The following is a 17,500-nucleotide window of genomic DNA, read 5'->3' as shown; positions in this document are numbered from 1 at the left end:
ATGTGTATGGAGACTTTAGAAAGAAAAATAAAGCTTGAAAGGGTATAGAAGAGATTGCTGAAGGACTAGGACTAGGAATCTAGTACAGAAACTACAGATTTTCACAGTGATTAGTGCCTTATTTAATTAGATTAATCTTTATCACTGCAAGGGATTGGGACTAAACAGCTTTGTAGTTTTATCAGTGAGGCTAAACTGAAAAAAAGGCTTCAATTTATGCTTTATGCTAAGAAGCATAAAGATTGGACTCTGGAGCAATGGAATAAGGTCATGTGGTCTGATGAGTCCAGATTTACCCTGTTTCAGAGTGATGGGTGCATCAGGGTAAGAAGAAAGGTGGATGAAGTGATGCACCCATCAAGCCTGTGGAGGCAGTGCTATGATCTGAGGTTGCTGCAGTTGGTCAGGTCTAGGTTCAGCAACGTTATGTGCCAAAAGAATGAGATCAGCTGACTACCTGAATATACTGAATGACCAGGTTATTCCATCAATGGATTTTTTCTTCCCTGATGGCACGGGTATATTCCAAGATGACAATGCCAGGATTCATTAGGCTCTCATTGTGAAAGTGTGGTTCAGGGAGCATGAGACATCATTTTCATACATGGATTGGCCAACACAGAGTCCAGACCTTAACCCCATTGAGAATCTTTGGGATGTGCTGGAGAAGACTTTGCGCAGTGGTCAAGAAGACTCTCCCATCATCAGTACAAGATCTTGGTGAAAAATTAATGCAACTCTGGACGGGAATAAATGTTGGGACATTGCAGAAGCTTATCAAAATGATGCAACGGTGAATGTGTGCTATAATCAGAGCTAAAGGCGGTCCAACGAAATATTAGAGTGTGTGACTTTTTTTTTTTGGACGGGTAGTGTATTAGCTACTTTATTGTATATCTTTATTCATTTAGCTGAATGTCTATCCATCCATCCATTGTCTATACCCACTTATTCCTAATTAGGGTCACGGGGGTCTGCTGGAGCCTATCCCAGTGCACATAGGGCGAAAGGCAGGGGTACACCCTGGACAAGTCCATTTAGCTGAATGTATTCACCTGAATTGTGGTGATTGTGATATTCTCGTTTTCCTAAAATAACTGTCAGTTTTGTTACTTTTGTTTTGAGTATTGTTTGGAAATGTTGGTGAAGGTCTTCAGTTGCACACAGAAACACTGAGACACACACCAGCACATTCCTCGTCAAGGGTGTGTTAATGTGCTGAGTGGGTTTTGGTGCTCGAGCTGGAATTCGAGTTCTGCTCGAGCTTTTGTGATGTCACACTGACCTCTAATGGTGTTGAAAGGAACTACAAGAAAGGGCTCGATCACTACGACTAATCCCAATCATTGGGCATGGATTTTTCAAGATGGAAACGAAAGGATTTATTTTTAAATCGTTCCTACGAGCATTTACACAAGGAGTTTAGTATTTAGGAAAGTCCTGTTAATCTAGCTCTTCATCCTGAATGTCAATTAAAAACACTACAGGAGTTACACATATTGAGTATAGTTAGGTTATTTGTTTTATTATAGGGATGTTAGGTTAGATATTTCTTGTCAAGTGATAGCATGTTAAATTTAAGACTCTTGTAAAGGACAAAACTGATAAATTAAGACAAATAAAATGAATCATTTAACTGATAAAAGTATATGGCATTTGGTGGGTCTGCCTGTGCAGGGCCAGATGTTGTAAACAAACACCTCCACTGACAAAAGACCCAGTGCTCATTATTATTAATACTGTACATTATTAGATACTGTACTCTACATAACCAAATGTTTTAGAACAGCTGATCCTCACACCCATTATGTACCTGCTGCAAATCCGATTCCAGATTCATTCCCTCTGCTGTTCTAATCAGCTCCAGGCTTCTGGAAGGTTCTCCACTAGATGTTGGAGTGTGTCTGTGAGGATTACTCATCATTTAGCTACAAGAGCATTAGTGAGATCAGACACTGGTGTTGGTGAGTAGGTCTGGGGTTCAGTGGGTCATCAGTGGGGTTGAGTCAGGGCTCTGTGCAGGACACTCCAACCTTCACCTCCACACCATGTCTTCATGGAGCTGCTTTGTGCACAGGGACATGGTCATGCTGGAGCAGGGTGTGGTTAATGTTTTTTTTTTGGTTAATCTTTTTTTCCCCCAGGTTTGTAGGAACAGTTTGGTGAAGAACCACATGTGGCTATGATGGTCAGGGTGCACATAGTTTGGTCATATAGTGTAATTTAATCGGCATAGAAGTAAAAATGACTTCCACTTCTGTTTTTACCCTGATTGTTCATTTTCTGCCCCTAGCTGTCTGTGTACTTGAACTTTTATGGAGCATCACAATGTGCAAATGAGCTGTGTCTGGAATGTATTGTGTGCATATAAAGAAATTCAGCCATTCAGAATCTTGTAAGTCCGTTAGAAACATTTTCTTTAGTTATGCAAATCATTCTGTAAATAATTTCTTTCCACATAATTAATAATGTGAAGCATAAATATAGGCCTAAACCATTACTATTTATTTATTATTCATAACATCAGATGGATTGAAATAGCATTATTTTGATCTGTGAACATTTTTCTTTTGTAACAATGCCATCCAAGAAAAATAAAGCACTAATAATCAAGTGTGTGGTGATCACATATAATAGGGATCAGCTCTGATGAAATTTATCATCATGATCAACTGAATTAATTATGAGTTATGCAGTGATCTGCTCTACTGGTGATCATCTTTATGGGGATCTGTTATATTGGTGATTACTTATGTCACCATCTGCTCTACTGATGATCATATATGTTGTAATAATCTCTACAAATAATCTGATTTATACTGATCAGTTCTGTGGTGATCCGGTATCTGGTGATCTGCTGTGTGACTGTCAGTCAGACTGAATGTACATGTGTTGTAATCTTGGAGACTTTTCACCTAATCATATAATTATATTATTAATTATAATATTCATCGATTCATCTAGGTTCAGTTCCTGGTGAGGTCTGTAGAATCTAGTCAACACTTAGGGCTACATCCTGGATAGCAAACCAGTCCATCACATGGACACTTAAATATTAAGAAACTTAATTTATATAGATCTGTTCTAAAATCAAATAAAGCTTCAAACACAAACAGTTTGCTTTATTCATGCTAGGCATCAGTACGATTGTCCGATAATTGTGGAGTCAGCTAGAGTGTGACGCACAGCTTACAACTTCCAGTTGTGGTTCCATTCGCTGTGGAAGCAGGGTGTGGGGATGATGAAGATGATGACAATTGAACAATTGTTATCCTTCATGTTGTTCATATTTGTAGACTCATTAACAGATTTGTGTGTGTGTGTGTGTGTGTGTTGTAAATATGTGGCCTATAAATTATCCACAGTTAGGCTTTCGTGACACAGTTGCCATGGTAACCATGGTGGAAATAGACGTGTATCTGCATAGGAACAGGGGAATAGAACAGTTGTTGAGAGAAACAGAGAAGAGAAGGAGGGAGGAAAGGAAAGCTGGGGAGATGAAGATGGAGACAGGGGTTGTCAATACATGGTTGGAGCTGTGACAGATGAACAGTTTATCCAGAATCCAAAAATCCAGAGTCCACTGCAGAACCACACACACACACTTGGTCTCACAGTTCATCCTAACCCTACAGTAGCTCTCTATCCCACAGTTAATCCTACCCCTATAATAGCTCCTGAACCCAAGGTTGACCCAACCCCTACAATAGCTCCTGAACCCAAGGTTGACCCAACCCCTACAGTAGCTCCTGAACCCAAGGTTGACCCAACCCCTACAATAGCTCCTGAACCCAAGGTTGACCCAACCCCTACAGTAGCTCCTGAACCCAAGGTTGACCCAACCCCTACAATAGCTCCTGAACCCAAGGTTGACCCAACCCCTACAGTAGCTCCTGAACCCAAGGTTGACCCAACCCCTACAGTAGCTCCTGAACCCAAGGTTGACCCAACCCCTACAATAGCTCCTGAACCCAAGGCTGACCCAACCCCTACAGTAGCTCCTGAACCCAAGGTTGACCCAACCCCTACAGTAGCTCCTGAACCCAAGGTTGACCCAACCCCTACAGTAGCTCCTGAACCCAAGGTTGACCCAACCCCTACAATAGCTCCTGAACCCAAGGTTGACCCAACCCCTACAATAGCTCCAAGTTTCACAGTTGACCCATCCCCTATAGTAGCTCCTGGCTCCACAGTAGATTCTACCCCTACATTACCTCCTTGCTCCAGAGTAGATCCTACCCATACAGTACCTCCTTGCTCCACAGAAGATCCTAGCCCTACAGTAGCTCCAGGCTCCACAGTTGACCTTACCCCATTGAGAAGCTCCAGGCTCCACAGTTGACCCTAGCTCTACAGTAGCTCCTGGTTCGTGAGTTGATCCTTCAGTTGCTCCTGACCCTACAGTTGATCATAGGCCTACAGCAGTTCCTATCCCCACAGATGATCCTACTATTAAAGTTCATTCTGCTGCTACAGTAGCTCCTTGCACCACAGCTGCTCCTAACAGTTGATCATACTCTGACAATAGGTCCTTTTCTTGTTAAATATCAGTTTTGTCATTTGATGTGTACATTTTTTAAAAAATAGTCTGCCTTACCTTTTAGTTAGCTAGATAATGTTAGCCGCTGCTGATTCTATGGAATATAATGCATGCACCTTAAAAAATCTGACCAATTCTGACAGTGCAGGTAATGTTTAATAATAATAATAATAATAATAATAATAATAATAATGTAACAATTTGATAGGTTTAAACAAAAAACAAAAACAACTCACTATGATTAGCATTTTCTTGAATGTTGGTTCAATATTCAAGCTAAGGACAACCTTTTAAAATGTTTATTTAATGGTTAATTGATTTATTGATTGATTGAGAATAATCCGGTCTGAGAGAATGATGTGGATGAGTGGCCTGTTGTCATGTTTTCACTAAACTGGTAAACTCTCTGTGCTAATTTACGTTGGTTGACACACACACACACACACCTTGAAAATCACCTAACACCAGCATCCTTCAGTCATGGCTGTGTCAAGTTTCTTGTTTACATATAAACTGAAAAAGTTGAAAATTCTGTCAACAAGTGCTGCTGGTTTCAGTGATTATTCTCACTCTCCAGTTTGATTCACAAAACTGATTTCTGTAGTTTTTTCCCACTGTATTCTGCATTTAGGGGAAAATCATTTTGAATGGGGTCTTATGAAAAGCAGGCGGGGGGTGGAGGAATATATGTGTGTGTGTGTGTGTGTGTGTGTGTGTGTGTGTGTGTTTTCAAGGCGGTCTTTTACTTGCAAAAAAGGGAAAGGAAAAGAAGGGGGAAAACTGTTAGGACGAAATCATGTCGTATCCGTTATAAAAGCGTGTGTGTGATGTGAAAGTCAGAAACATTTCGCCTTGGTCGGTATGTATTAAAGCAACAACAAAAAAAAAGCAAGAAAAGAAAAAGAAAAACAATGCGTGTAATTTTAAGCAGATGTATGTAGGTAGGTTCACCTAAAGAGAGAGAGAGAGAGAGAGAGAGAGAGCGGGAGCGGGAGAGGGAGAGGGAGAGAGAGAGAGAGAGGGGGCGGGGGTGCATGGACCTCACTGCCTATGGGACCTACAGGCACCCCGATAGGGTTCTGTTTATTTTAGAACAAAAGAAAAAAGGGGGATTATATTAGAATAAAAGGCCCGGTGTGTGTGCGGGAGTGCGACGGGTCTCTCCGACACGTTGTCTGCCGCTGCTTCGGGAAAACGGTGACTGAAAAGCGGCGTGGCTTTGAACTCGAGTCCGGGGATTTCACTGCGCCCCGGGCCTCCAGGTATGCGCTTCAATAACGCCGCTTTCACTCACACGAAACATTTACCGACTAAATTATTATTTTATAAAAACGAGTTTACTTCAAAATAGTTATTTATTTCTGACGTGTAACCCTTGTACAACTAACAAACACCACAGCGATGACTGAACCTAGCCTAGCCGCATCAGCTTTATTTTTCATCATTACTCCCTCTCTCTCTGTTTCTCTCTTTCTCTTGTTGTTAAAACATTATCCCCCAACAGCTCGTCAAAAAAACAAAGCTAAACTAAAAAGCGATTTCCGATACTTTTTGGAGATTTATTTGTTAATGGCGCTGTCCGTCGAAATGAACATCGCTGAGGTATAAAAATTATATACCGTCGATTTGCTTGAGTTGTAGCTGCATTGTATTTAGCGTCGGCACAATAAGCACAGTGATGCTAGCTAACCTGCTAATTAGCTAATGCTAACTTCCGAGCGACTGTGTTGGGGTAGGAAGCAAGGGGCAATAATGTTAATAAAAAAACAAAAAAAAAAAAACAGAGGTAAAATAAATCGAAGGGTAGTTTCGGAAAATGCTTTAGCAGTGAGGAAAAAGGAATGGGTCTAACTGGGAACGGGGCAGTTTTAGCTAACTGTCAAGATTAGGAATAGGGGGATAGTGTGACAGGACATTACTGAAAAATGATTTCAGAAAGGGGTAAATACTGAGATGATCTTTAGTAGTGAGAGGGTGGAAAAGGGCAGTTTTACATTGGTATTTAATATTTAAAAAGTATGTACTACTCCAATTTGCTTTAAAATAAAGCATTCATTGGAAATGTGGTGTACAATTAAAGGCATGTATGGGAAAGGTGAAATATTACAAGGGGTCCTTGAGGGAAAAGGGGGTAGTTTGGTTGCTTTAGTTAAGGGTAGTGTTAGAGAATGTTTCACAGTGCTGTCTGACCGTTTACCAGCTGACCAAAAGTAGTAAACCTCCTCAAACTTGTGCAGTTCTGGACATCTTTTAAGGTTATTAAATAAAATAACAGACTATGCAGTAATGTCTTAGGGATTAGCTGCTTTTGATAGACTTTGATTAAAGAAAATGATTCTACGTTCTTTCTACGTTGAAGAAAGGAAAACCGGCTAGCTATAAACACAAACCAGTTAGAAAGCCTAGAGAAAAACTTGTTGTAGAAGGTGAAAAATGATTAAAGAGGACAAATTGAAATGTTTTCCTCAAAGCTGAGCTCGAGGTAATAAAATAATTCTTGTGTTCATTAGGATGTTCTAGACATTTAGTCTGGTAAAGGTATGTTAATTAATGCGACGACTTCTCTTTCTGTTTGCGTTTGTAGCTATCCTGTGAGTTTGGCATCATCTTGTTTCCTTCTTGATGACCATCGTAGTGGTGCTCGCATTCAGGTTTTAATCTGAGTGTTAATTTAATTTCCCACACTGGCAGGACTTTGTCGTCAGCAGTCTTTCATCACATTACATGTCATCTTATTTAGTTTTTGGCTGTCGATGTCAGCAGACCTAAGAATTGTTTTACAGCATATACAACAGCAAAATTGGGTGAAAAAAAACTGACACTCTATAGCAGTATTCTGTTGTCCAATTCGCTTTTCAATAATGCTTTGGTATAGACATGTTAATCAGCTTAAATGTATGTTTCCTTCTATTTGCACTTGTTTGCCCAGTGTGTGATATCTCACTCAGTACTAGCATCACCTCAAATGATTTCATGGGTGAAATACTGGTAGTGAATTACACAAACAGCAATTTGATTACTAAGCAAACTGATAACATAATGTATGTAAATAATATAACGTGGTGAGTTTCCCTGCTAATAACCTTTGCTTATTAAATCTATTAGGGATAATGAATGCTAATGCTGCTACTGCTACTAAATTTACCAAGGAAGGTTCTTTACTAATGTAAGTTCAAAAAGTGGGTTTGAAAGGAAGAAGTAGTAATAGTCTGCATCTGGTGTTAACCGTAAAACAATGGCAGCAATTATTGTTGTCACCATTTTAAATTAAATGCTTTGGGTTACAACAGCTAGAAAATTGAGAAAACCTTTGGCTCTTGAAGATTGTTTCTCAGTAGAAAAAAAGCTCATAGATTTTGTCGTTCTGCTGCAGAATTATTGTAGCAGCAAGGCAGTGGCCATAAAGTAATCTGTATTGTATACGAGACAATGGACACGTGTCACAGGACAGGTTCATGACTAATGACCCCATTAAAGTGCCAAAGCTGCTCATTAGGGCCTGTGCTAATTAAATACTCTCTCTCTCTCTCTCTCTCTCTCTCTCACACACACAGACAGTCATACTTGGCATTAATATCCAAATCGGTGTTAATTCTCCAGACCTGCTACCTAACTCTCCTTTGTACTGTACCACTTCACAAGAGACAAAATGAACTACATTAAAATCAGAGACACCACAATACTCTCAAAAAAGGAGAGATGTGTGATTGTGAAGCATATAAATAAATTCTTTTATGCAGCAGAGCATGTGAAATCTTGTCAGTTATGTTTTATATTAAGATTTTCTTAGTGAACATGAATAATGTGAATTTGAAAGGTTAGAATAATGCACCAAATAAGTCTGTGCCTCCATTAATCAGTGTTAATGAACTTAATAAATCCCAATTCTAATATATATATATATATATATATATATATATAATTTGTGGATTTTTATTTAGGAATTTTGTAAACAGTGAATGCAGGTGAATTTCAATAATGTTTAAATGCCAACTAATACATTTGTTAACTCTGTTACTTTAAGGATATGTTTAACTTATTTCATGCTAAAATAGATAATTTATTAACGTAAAGTGCAGTTAATGGACCCTTAATGTACAGGTTTTCCACAAAACCTCTGTTACAGTACTAATTTTCTCTCTTTTGCTTTTTTTTTCCAGATATCTTGATTATAAAATCAAAACATGGGGATAAAATGGACATAAGGACTTTGTCAAACTTAAAGTTTGGAGCATGTGGTAGCAGGTCAAACATAATGACCAGAACTCCAGTGGACTACATAACAAAAAAACTCTAGTCCAAAAGTTTGTAAAGGAAAATGTCAAATATTTTACAAAGAAGACAACCAGGGACCAATGATTTTCCTATTGTTCCCGTGATGCAGGGGAGATGAACACTGTTAAGCAGAAGAAAAGTGCATACACAGAGTATTAATCCTAAGAAAATAATTAAGAACGTTAGTGGAATCTCGCACCATCCTGATGAGGGGTTTTGCTGATTGTTGTGCTTTACTACAAGAACTACATCTTTAGCTATACTGAGATAAACATGCCTAAAATCACCCACAATTAATTTCTTCAGCACAATGAAGAAAAATTAAAACTGCACTTTTAGTTACACTTTTTTGTTTTCGTCACTTAGCCCATTTTGTGGCTAAGAAATCTTTGCTACTCATGTCATGCCTATTTTTTGCACAAGGACGCATCTAGTGCCAAGCTGGTATGACTACAAAGTGGAAATTATGACACCGGTTTATCTGATTGGATGTGACTGCTGCTAAGACTGTCACCATCACATCCTTTGACATCAAAAGTTATTTTTGCCCCCGTTTCTTTCCAAACCTGTAAGAAACCTGTATCTGTTGCTGCTACAATTGTGATTATACGATCTGTCAGCTACATCCTGCTGTGCAACGTTGACTTTTTTTAAAAAAAAATTTTTTTTTTTCACAATTTCAGGATTCCTTTATGTTTTAGCTTTTCATTAAAAAGTCTTACTCTTAAGCAATTGCTTACCAAAACAAAATGCAAAACTTTTCCAACAGTCCTGCCACTCTGCCCCCAGGATTTTCTAGCAGAGGTGGGAACTTGGTTGGTTCCCCATATCCACCCCACATATCAGATCCTCAGATATCTCCAAGGACTATTGAAGACTATGCTGCCATGCAGCAATCACAGTCTGTCCTCCAGAGTCATGGGCAGCACCCGCACCTTCGTGGGCAGCAGCACCTGGGACCAGCATCCCATATCCATGGCTATGGATCCAGGCGAGTTGCTGGAGAGATACCACAGGCTACAGTAAGCAGTAGCAACTCTTACAGAAAGGAAAGTATGGATTATTATTTTTCAGTGAGTGGACGAGAAAGGAACAGAAGAGGAGGAGGTGGTTTTGGAGCAGGGTTTGGGTACTCAAACATGGACTATCAGTACAGACATGTTTCTGGGTCTGGGCCATCCTCTAGCATGATGTCTCCTTACCCCGTGGACTTCAGCACTGGTGCTGCGGCTGGTGGTGGCAGTGCTAATAGTAATAGCAGTGGTAGTGGTTCGTTTTCACCCACACAGCAGTTTAGTATGGCCCAGAATTCATCAATGCAGACAGTTTCAGGTGCTGAAATGCACCAGCGTCAACATAGCCAAAAATACACCTCACATCAGGGGTTACATCAAGGTCATCGGGCCTATTCTCTATCTGGGCACAGAATACCTTCTCACTTTCCGCACTACTCTCCTCTTAATGTACCTACAGCATCAGTTGGAATGTACAACTCTCCACCACAAAGGTATGAGATGAGCAGTGGAATCATTGACTCCAAAGTCAACTCGCCCACCCACTCCAATCCAAACACCACTCCAGGTTCTGCAGCTTCAAACAACTCCAGGCACCAAGAGAATGCAGGACAGAGCTACCCCTCTTCCAGCCATCCACCTTATTCACCTCAATCTCATGCTGTTCCCAAACATGCCTCTCGTCGCACTCCTCAGCATAACCTTGGAGCAGCCTATGATGCCCCATTGAAGATGCAGCATGCACCTCCTGGCCTTGCACACCCTAAAAACCATCAGTCCTCTGTATCTTTAAGTCCTGCTGCACCACAACATCCCTCTCAGGACATTTCTAAATCTCCCATGCAGTCCCAAAACCAGCAGACACAAATGAATCAAAATTTTAGCCCAATTTCTAATCCATCTCCTGTTCCATCTGCTGTCCACTCTCCAAGCTGCAGTTCCTCCTCCTCCCCACTGATGGGTGTTTCAGAGGGGCTGGGCAGTTCTGCATCATTGCACTCCTCACTTTTAAATCCCCGCAGCAGTCACAGTCTCATTAGGGCCCAACATACCATGTCGCAGCTTAGCCCAACTCCTAGTTCTAATAGCAGTATTAGTAGCTGTGGTAGTGTAATGAGCTCTGCTGTTAATCAGAATCGTACGGGAGTGGGTCTACAGGGTGGACAACGGGAAGAAACCTCGTCTCTGTACCCACAGGACAAGCTCTCACAAGACCCTGGACTGAATAGTCTAAATGCCCTTACATCCCAAGTGGCTAATTTGCCCAACACAGTACAACATACAATACTAACAGACACTGTACTCTCTCAGAAAAAAAGAAAAGATAGTACACATCAGACTCACTTGCACCAAACAGTTAACAATCAGCAGAAACATAGAAATGCTAATGCGGCTGGTCGAAGCACAGCAACTGAAGAACGTGGAGATGTTTTGGCATCTGAGCCAGAGGAGACAAGTAAGAATCACAGTGACCATTCAGAACACGAAAAAGTAAGACAACCAGATGCATTTAGTAATGAATCCAAACCTGATAACTACTATTCAGCAACTCCAAATCAGACTCAAACAGGACAAACTTGTCCTGGTCAACATCTACAAGTGGATGACCGAATCACAGAGGGGTCAGTCAAACCGTCATTTAGTCAGGGTACAAAACCTTTTTCACAGATTAAGGCACCAGAATCCCAAACTCCATCATCCTCTTCTCCACCTTGTGTTCCTCCAGAACCAAGCCCAAATGCATCTTCCTGTGCACCTGCTCCTTCTGCCTCATCATCTGCTGCATCCTCTCCTACTCATTCTGTACAGTCAAATTGTGTAGTTGAACATGATCCTAGTCACAATGATGAAAAAACTGGACTAAAGGAGAAAAAGATTTCAGATATGAAAGATGAAAAAAACACAGTTAAACATGAAGAGCTTACTCATCAAGAACTTGATGATGGAAAAAATACTCAGACCTTGGCCACTGTAAAGGTAGAACAATCAGGCCCAGCTGAACACAATGATAATGAGAAGGATGACAAGAAGAACAGCTCCCAGCATTTTCTCAATAGAACTTTAAACACTCCGGAACAGTCAAATGCTGGAGTTGGTGTTATTGTTTCTGCACGTTCTGAACAAAGTCCAGACGGACTTAAGCAAACAGAGGTCAAATCTCACCATGGCACTCCATCGGATATGGGCAAGCTTAACTATCCTGAGGAGAAACATTCCATAAACATCTTTAGGGATTCTGGGAATCACAATGGAGATGGGGAAATTTGTATTGAAACCTTAACAGGACACTATGATGTTTCCCCTAAAACCGAGTTTGGGCAAAACGTATCCTCAAATCACTGTCAGCCTGGTCCTTACAAATATTGCAATCCTGAGATGCCATATAATGCTTGCATGGGGGCAAAGATCAAAGTACGGGCTGGACCAGTAAGTGGAATAGGTGCAAACAGATTCCATGACTTCCCTCAGACACAAACTAACTTTGGTTATGTGTCTAGAAAGGATGTTGGTGTACTAGGAGTGATGGGAAAAAGTGGTGTAGGGTCTAGAGGTCAGGATAGTAATTCACAGTTGCAGCAGCCGTATCCCAGTCTTTTACAAGAAGTTCTCCAAGGCTATCATTTAGATCGGCGCTATTGCCGTCCTGAACAAACGTCTGGTAGTCATCAACCTCAAAATATGGCCCAGCATCATTACCATACTAGACTACCATACCGTATGACAGAAAACATGAGGCCTCCTGGAATGGACCAGTCAACGATGGGTGGTGCCACTATTCATCAACAAATGGCCTCAGGAAAGCATCATTCTCAAAATCAGGGACCAGAGCTTGAAATAGGCCTTGGTCTTCTGCATCCCACTTGGGATACTGAAGCACAAAGGCCTAAGGGGGATCAAGAGAAGGGCACAACAAATATGTCTCCCAGCCATTCCACCCATCTACAGCAGTCCTCAGATATTTCTACAGCAACTCCACCTAAGCACATTAACTTGGCAGACTATTCCTTGCCCCACAGAAAAACCCCAAGCCTGGCTGCTCCACCGTCTGCTGTCCAGCAGTTGCTTTTGCAAGAATCTGACCAGGAATCTCATAATGCAGAATCTCTAAACCAGACCCAGTCTCAGATGTCCTTGCCTTCAGAAAGGCGTTCAGTAATCTGTGATGTATCTCCATCTCGACGAACAGCCTCAGAGAAAGAAAGAAGTCACTGTGGGACACCTGGATCCTCAGTCATTCAGCACCCACTTTCATCCACTGTGTTAAGTGAACAAGGGTGCACTAAGGAGGATGTTAAAGATAAAGAGCATGAGTTGGAAAAAGCTTCTAAGATAAACCCCAAAGAACCTGGAAAACAACTGGGAGATGGACACAGTGCGATTTTACCTAAGGAAGAGAAGTCCCTGCATGCACCTATGGATGTTAATTCTGACATGCATAGACAGAGTGGTGGAAAAGGGATTATTGATCCCTCCAGCAATGCCTTATACCAGACTAAAATTTCCTCTAATCCCCTTTCTTCACCACCCAGATGCAAACCTTATACCCAGACTGTTGATGGAGCTTCAGCTTTTCCTGCTTATGGTTTTAGTGATACAGCTGATGGACCCAAAATAAATGCTCATCATCCTTCTTCCAATTCTTTCCATTCTTTATCATCTCCAAGTCACATCCCACCTTCAGTTAACAAATTGCAAGCATATTCTCACCATGTCCCTCTTCAGCACACACATGGCATCAATGACCGATTTGACTGGTCAACAAGCAGTAACAGACATAAAGATGTTTCCATCCATCACAGCTCAACCCAAAACCCTGATCAAAAGTTATCAAGGCAGCACTCCTTCCCTGGCTCTCACTTTGATATGAAAATGTGGGAGAGCTATGCCGAAAGAGAAGTAACTGGAAACCAGCAGCTACACTCTTTGACTCCTTCTCACAAGTCTGTTGGTTCTGTACCAACCAGTGGTCCCAAGCCTTTGGAGGCAGATGTCTCTCGAGGGATTACAGAAGATTCAGCAAAGTCATTCCATCCACCCGTAGCTGCTGGTTCAGGCAGTGCAGGTGGTTCAGGCAGCAGTATTATTACCCCAGGTGTTCCCCAAGGGCATCGACAGAGCAAAACTGGGGGGTCAGCCGAAACTAACCCATTAATGATGAGAAGGAGAGTTCGCTCTTTTATTTCACCAATTCCTGCCAAGAGGCAGCATCAGGATTTTTCTGGCAACAGGGGTGTTTCGTCTCACCACTCTCCTGTAGCCCATTCTGAATCTAGACAGCTAAATGACAGTGATTCAAGCAGTGTAGAGTCTCGTGCTAAACTAGCCTCTCCCAACACACCATTTCAAACTCCAAGTGCTAACTCGCCGCCACAGGCGAAAACAAAGTTTCTACCACCAAGAAAGGGACGGGGACTAAAACTGGAAGCAATAGTTCAAAAAATCACTCCAAATAAAAAGGCTAGTTTCAGTAATAGTCACTCAGATGTTGATTATTCAGATACATCTCGTTATAGTTCTGATATACCTGACACAGAAATTGGAGCGCCCTTCTCTAATGTACCTCACAGAGAAAGCAGTTGTCTACCTTTCCTTGATGAAGCTCACTCGTTAGATGATATTTTGCCCTACAGAGCAGAAGATGCATATTCTTGTGATTCACAAGCTCTCAAGCAGGGTGTGACTGGGTCTACTGGTACTGCTCTGAGAAATTTGCCAACAGACTTTAACTTTGGGTTAGGCACTGCTGGATCGTCAGGGCCTGGAAATGATGAAGGGGATAAGGATGAGTTTACATTATTAGGACCCCTTCCACCACCACCTCCATTGCCTCGTCCTGTTCAAGGTTCCCCTCCTCCATCCTCATCAGCATTGTCTGATATACAACAATTCACTAACACCTACCAGCAGCTGGAGACAAGACGAGGTGAGCAGTCTGCTGCTAATTTACTGAGGCAGAAACTTCAGGAGACTGGAATGGGTTTTGATGATTATCCTGGTGGGGATTTCTATGGAGCAACCCCACCCCATGGCCAAAGTCCAGGACACCACCTACTCTCCAGACCACCACAGCTTGAGTTAGCCTCACCAAGAACGACAGCATCAGATTCTAAACTACAAGAGAACTTTGTTCCCAAAGGTTATTTCCCTTCAGGCAAAAAGAAGGGACGACCAGTAGGAAGTGTGAATAAACAAAAGCGTGTACAAGTTCAAGTACAGTCAACTGCCACTTCCAATGTGATGTCAGCTCCACAGACGCCTCCTGCTGGTCCTCTTGCTGCTACTCCTCAACCTGCATCAAATTCTAGTGTGGCAGGAGAAGCAGTCATAACATCAAATGTACCTGAAGAGAAACCCTCTCCCTCTCTGGATCTTGCTACACAGAGCCAACCAGTAAAGGTAGAGTTTGAGGGTGAGGACAACCAACCTGAGGTGGATATGAAACCAATAAAACACAGGCAGAGAAAGGGAAAAGAGGGCATTGAAGGATCTGGCTCAAAAAGCAGACAGTGGAGGAAAAGTAGAGGAATGACCTCTAAAGAAGAGCAGGATCCTCAGGCTGCTGGTGTGGGAAATGCAGGGACTTTGCAAGACAGTAGGAAAAACATTTTCTCTCCATATGTACATGTTGAAAGGAAGATAACTGAAATTGGAGCAGTGTGTACTGTAGTCAATTCTGAAGATGAGAAATCGAAAGGAGGAGGAAAAAATGGTGCTTCTGCTGTTGATGGCAACTCGAATGTTTCTCTGATTGCTCAAATGGGCAGAAAAGAGAGGGAAATTGAGAGAGTGCAGGAAAAAGCGATTGATGAACCAAATGATTCTGTCATACAATCAGGAAAGTCTCTTCCAACATCTGGATATGTCCTCCCAGGCCCTGTGAATTCTGAGATTGGGCACACAGGTCGTTTATTGTGTTGCCTTTGCCAGAAATGGGCAAATTACAAGAATCTTGGGGATCTCTATGGTCCCTTCTACCCAGCTGACTATGCTGCCAAATTTCCGAAGAACCAACCCCAAATCCGACAGATCTTGTCAAACACCGGGGTGGCCAACGCAGGGTCTAATCCATCTTCTGTATCAACAGACTTAACTGTCCCAGACGTTCAGTCTGTATATCTTCCAGACATCAGTTCAGCAGACACCAGCTGTTCAGTAACTCAAACCACAAACCCAGTGTCCCCTGCAGTGAGTGAAAATCTGCCATGTCTTAGTACCACCACCAAAGCACCAGAGCAAAACTGGAATCTGGTGCCAGAAGAGACACTCATTACAATAGACCCACCTGATCTAGAGAAGGAGCTGTCTCAGAGAAGACACCAGAAAGCAGATGATGTGCAGCAAAGACCACAGCATAGAAAGCTGACTTCCCATCCACGTTTCAAAAGACGACACAAATCTAGTGAGGACTTGCCCCGCACGATTCCAATTAACAGCAAAGCTTCACTGCCTTTCCAGCCTCCACCACCCAGCCTTGATTCCTTGGGACCTTTGGCTCAACTTGCTCAGCTCCCAGTGGTGCCCTTAGATCCAAAAGAGCTTTGGGTTCACGAGAGCTGCATTGTCTGGACTAGTGGCATTTACCTGGTCAATGGGAGATTGTATGGCCTCCAGGAGGCGCTAGATGGTGCCAGAGAAACGGTGAGTTGAAGTCATTATAGTCATTATTATTTTATACACATTATTTATATTTTTATTTACTTGTATGCCTTTTATTAATAGTTGAGGAAATGCAGTTGACCTTATACATACGAGTAAATTATAATTAAATCAGATTTTACCATTTGTACTAATTTGAATGTGTTAAAACATACAACAAACAAACAAAGCATGGGATCAATGATTTTTCTGAAAATTACTAACAAAAATAGATCAATTTGCTATATAAATTCTGACCCTGTATATTTTTTAAGAAATATTTTCTGTATTTCTTTTTTTGTCAGAACTGTTCTCATTGTGATATGGCTGGTTCCACTCTGGGTTGCTATAGTAAAGGCTGCACACTGAGGTATCATTATCTGTGTGCTATGGAAGCAGGTGAGGCTTGTCTCTTACTTTTAATATACAAGCATTCTTAAGAGTGATTGTGTGGCAGATGCATTCTTTGTTTCTTGTTATAAGCTGTAAATGTGGTATGGTTTCATTTCTAACATGATGGTATACAGATTAAAAATAGGGTTTAGTTGTAGAACTGGTTGAGTAATAAAGTGAGTCCATCAGCATTCGGAGCATTGGGATGGTTTATTTCTGGTCATCAACTAGTTAAGAACAAGGAGAAGTAGCCTTATGCCAATGCCATAGTGTCAATGTCCACTGACTGGCTCTGACACCTGATATAGATTGAGAATCAAAACTTCGGGAGTTGTGTATTTTCTTTGCCAGTTGTAGACACATCAGTAGACCAGCACTGGACGTTACTGTCGTAACATTCCTCGTCACCATGGCATTAAACCTCAACACTGCTTTCAGGTTTCTGATGCCTCTTGAAGGGCATGTCCTTAAAGAAACACTGAACCCTAATTTAGTTTTTGTTTCTCTTTTAAGACTGCTGTCTAAATGAAGATAATTTCTCCTTGAGGTGTCCAAAGCACAAGGTAAGAAAAAGAACTCCTCTTTTTAAATTTCATAATGTGTGTGTGTCTTTGTATGTGTGTCTTTGTATGTGTGTGTCTTT

At 41.5% G+C, this 17,500-nt stretch overlaps 1 protein-coding gene across 2 annotated transcripts in view; it reads left to right on the top strand.

Moving 5' to 3' along the window:
* Positions 1-5,265: 5,265 nt before the first annotated feature.
* tcf20 (transcription factor 20) overlaps positions 5,266-17,500 on the top strand; it is a 14,454-nt gene continuing 2,219 nt past the window's right edge. Inside the window, exons 1-4 of one of the 2 annotated variants that reach the window (XM_058405155.1) lie at positions 5,266-5,399; positions 8,701-16,467; positions 16,770-16,863; positions 17,371-17,420. In XM_058405155.1, coding sequence (XP_058261138.1) covers positions 9,565-16,467; positions 16,770-16,863; positions 17,371-17,420 — 7,047 coding nt within the window. In that variant the 5' untranslated portion in view covers positions 5,266-5,399; positions 8,701-9,564. Of the gene's footprint in view, positions 5,400-5,538; positions 5,803-8,700; positions 16,468-16,769; positions 16,864-17,370; positions 17,421-17,500 lie in introns of those variants that run through there. The other variant, XM_058405154.1, reaches the window with a different exon arrangement.

This window comes from Hemibagrus wyckioides, linkage group LG12, assembly GCF_019097595.1.
Source record: "Hemibagrus wyckioides isolate EC202008001 linkage group LG12, SWU_Hwy_1.0, whole genome shotgun sequence".
In the NCBI taxonomy this organism is placed as follows: domain Eukaryota; kingdom Metazoa; phylum Chordata; class Actinopteri; order Siluriformes; family Bagridae; genus Hemibagrus; species Hemibagrus wyckioides.
The sequence above is the reverse complement of the archived record's forward strand: the minus strand, read 5'-3'. Positions and strand labels throughout refer to the sequence as shown.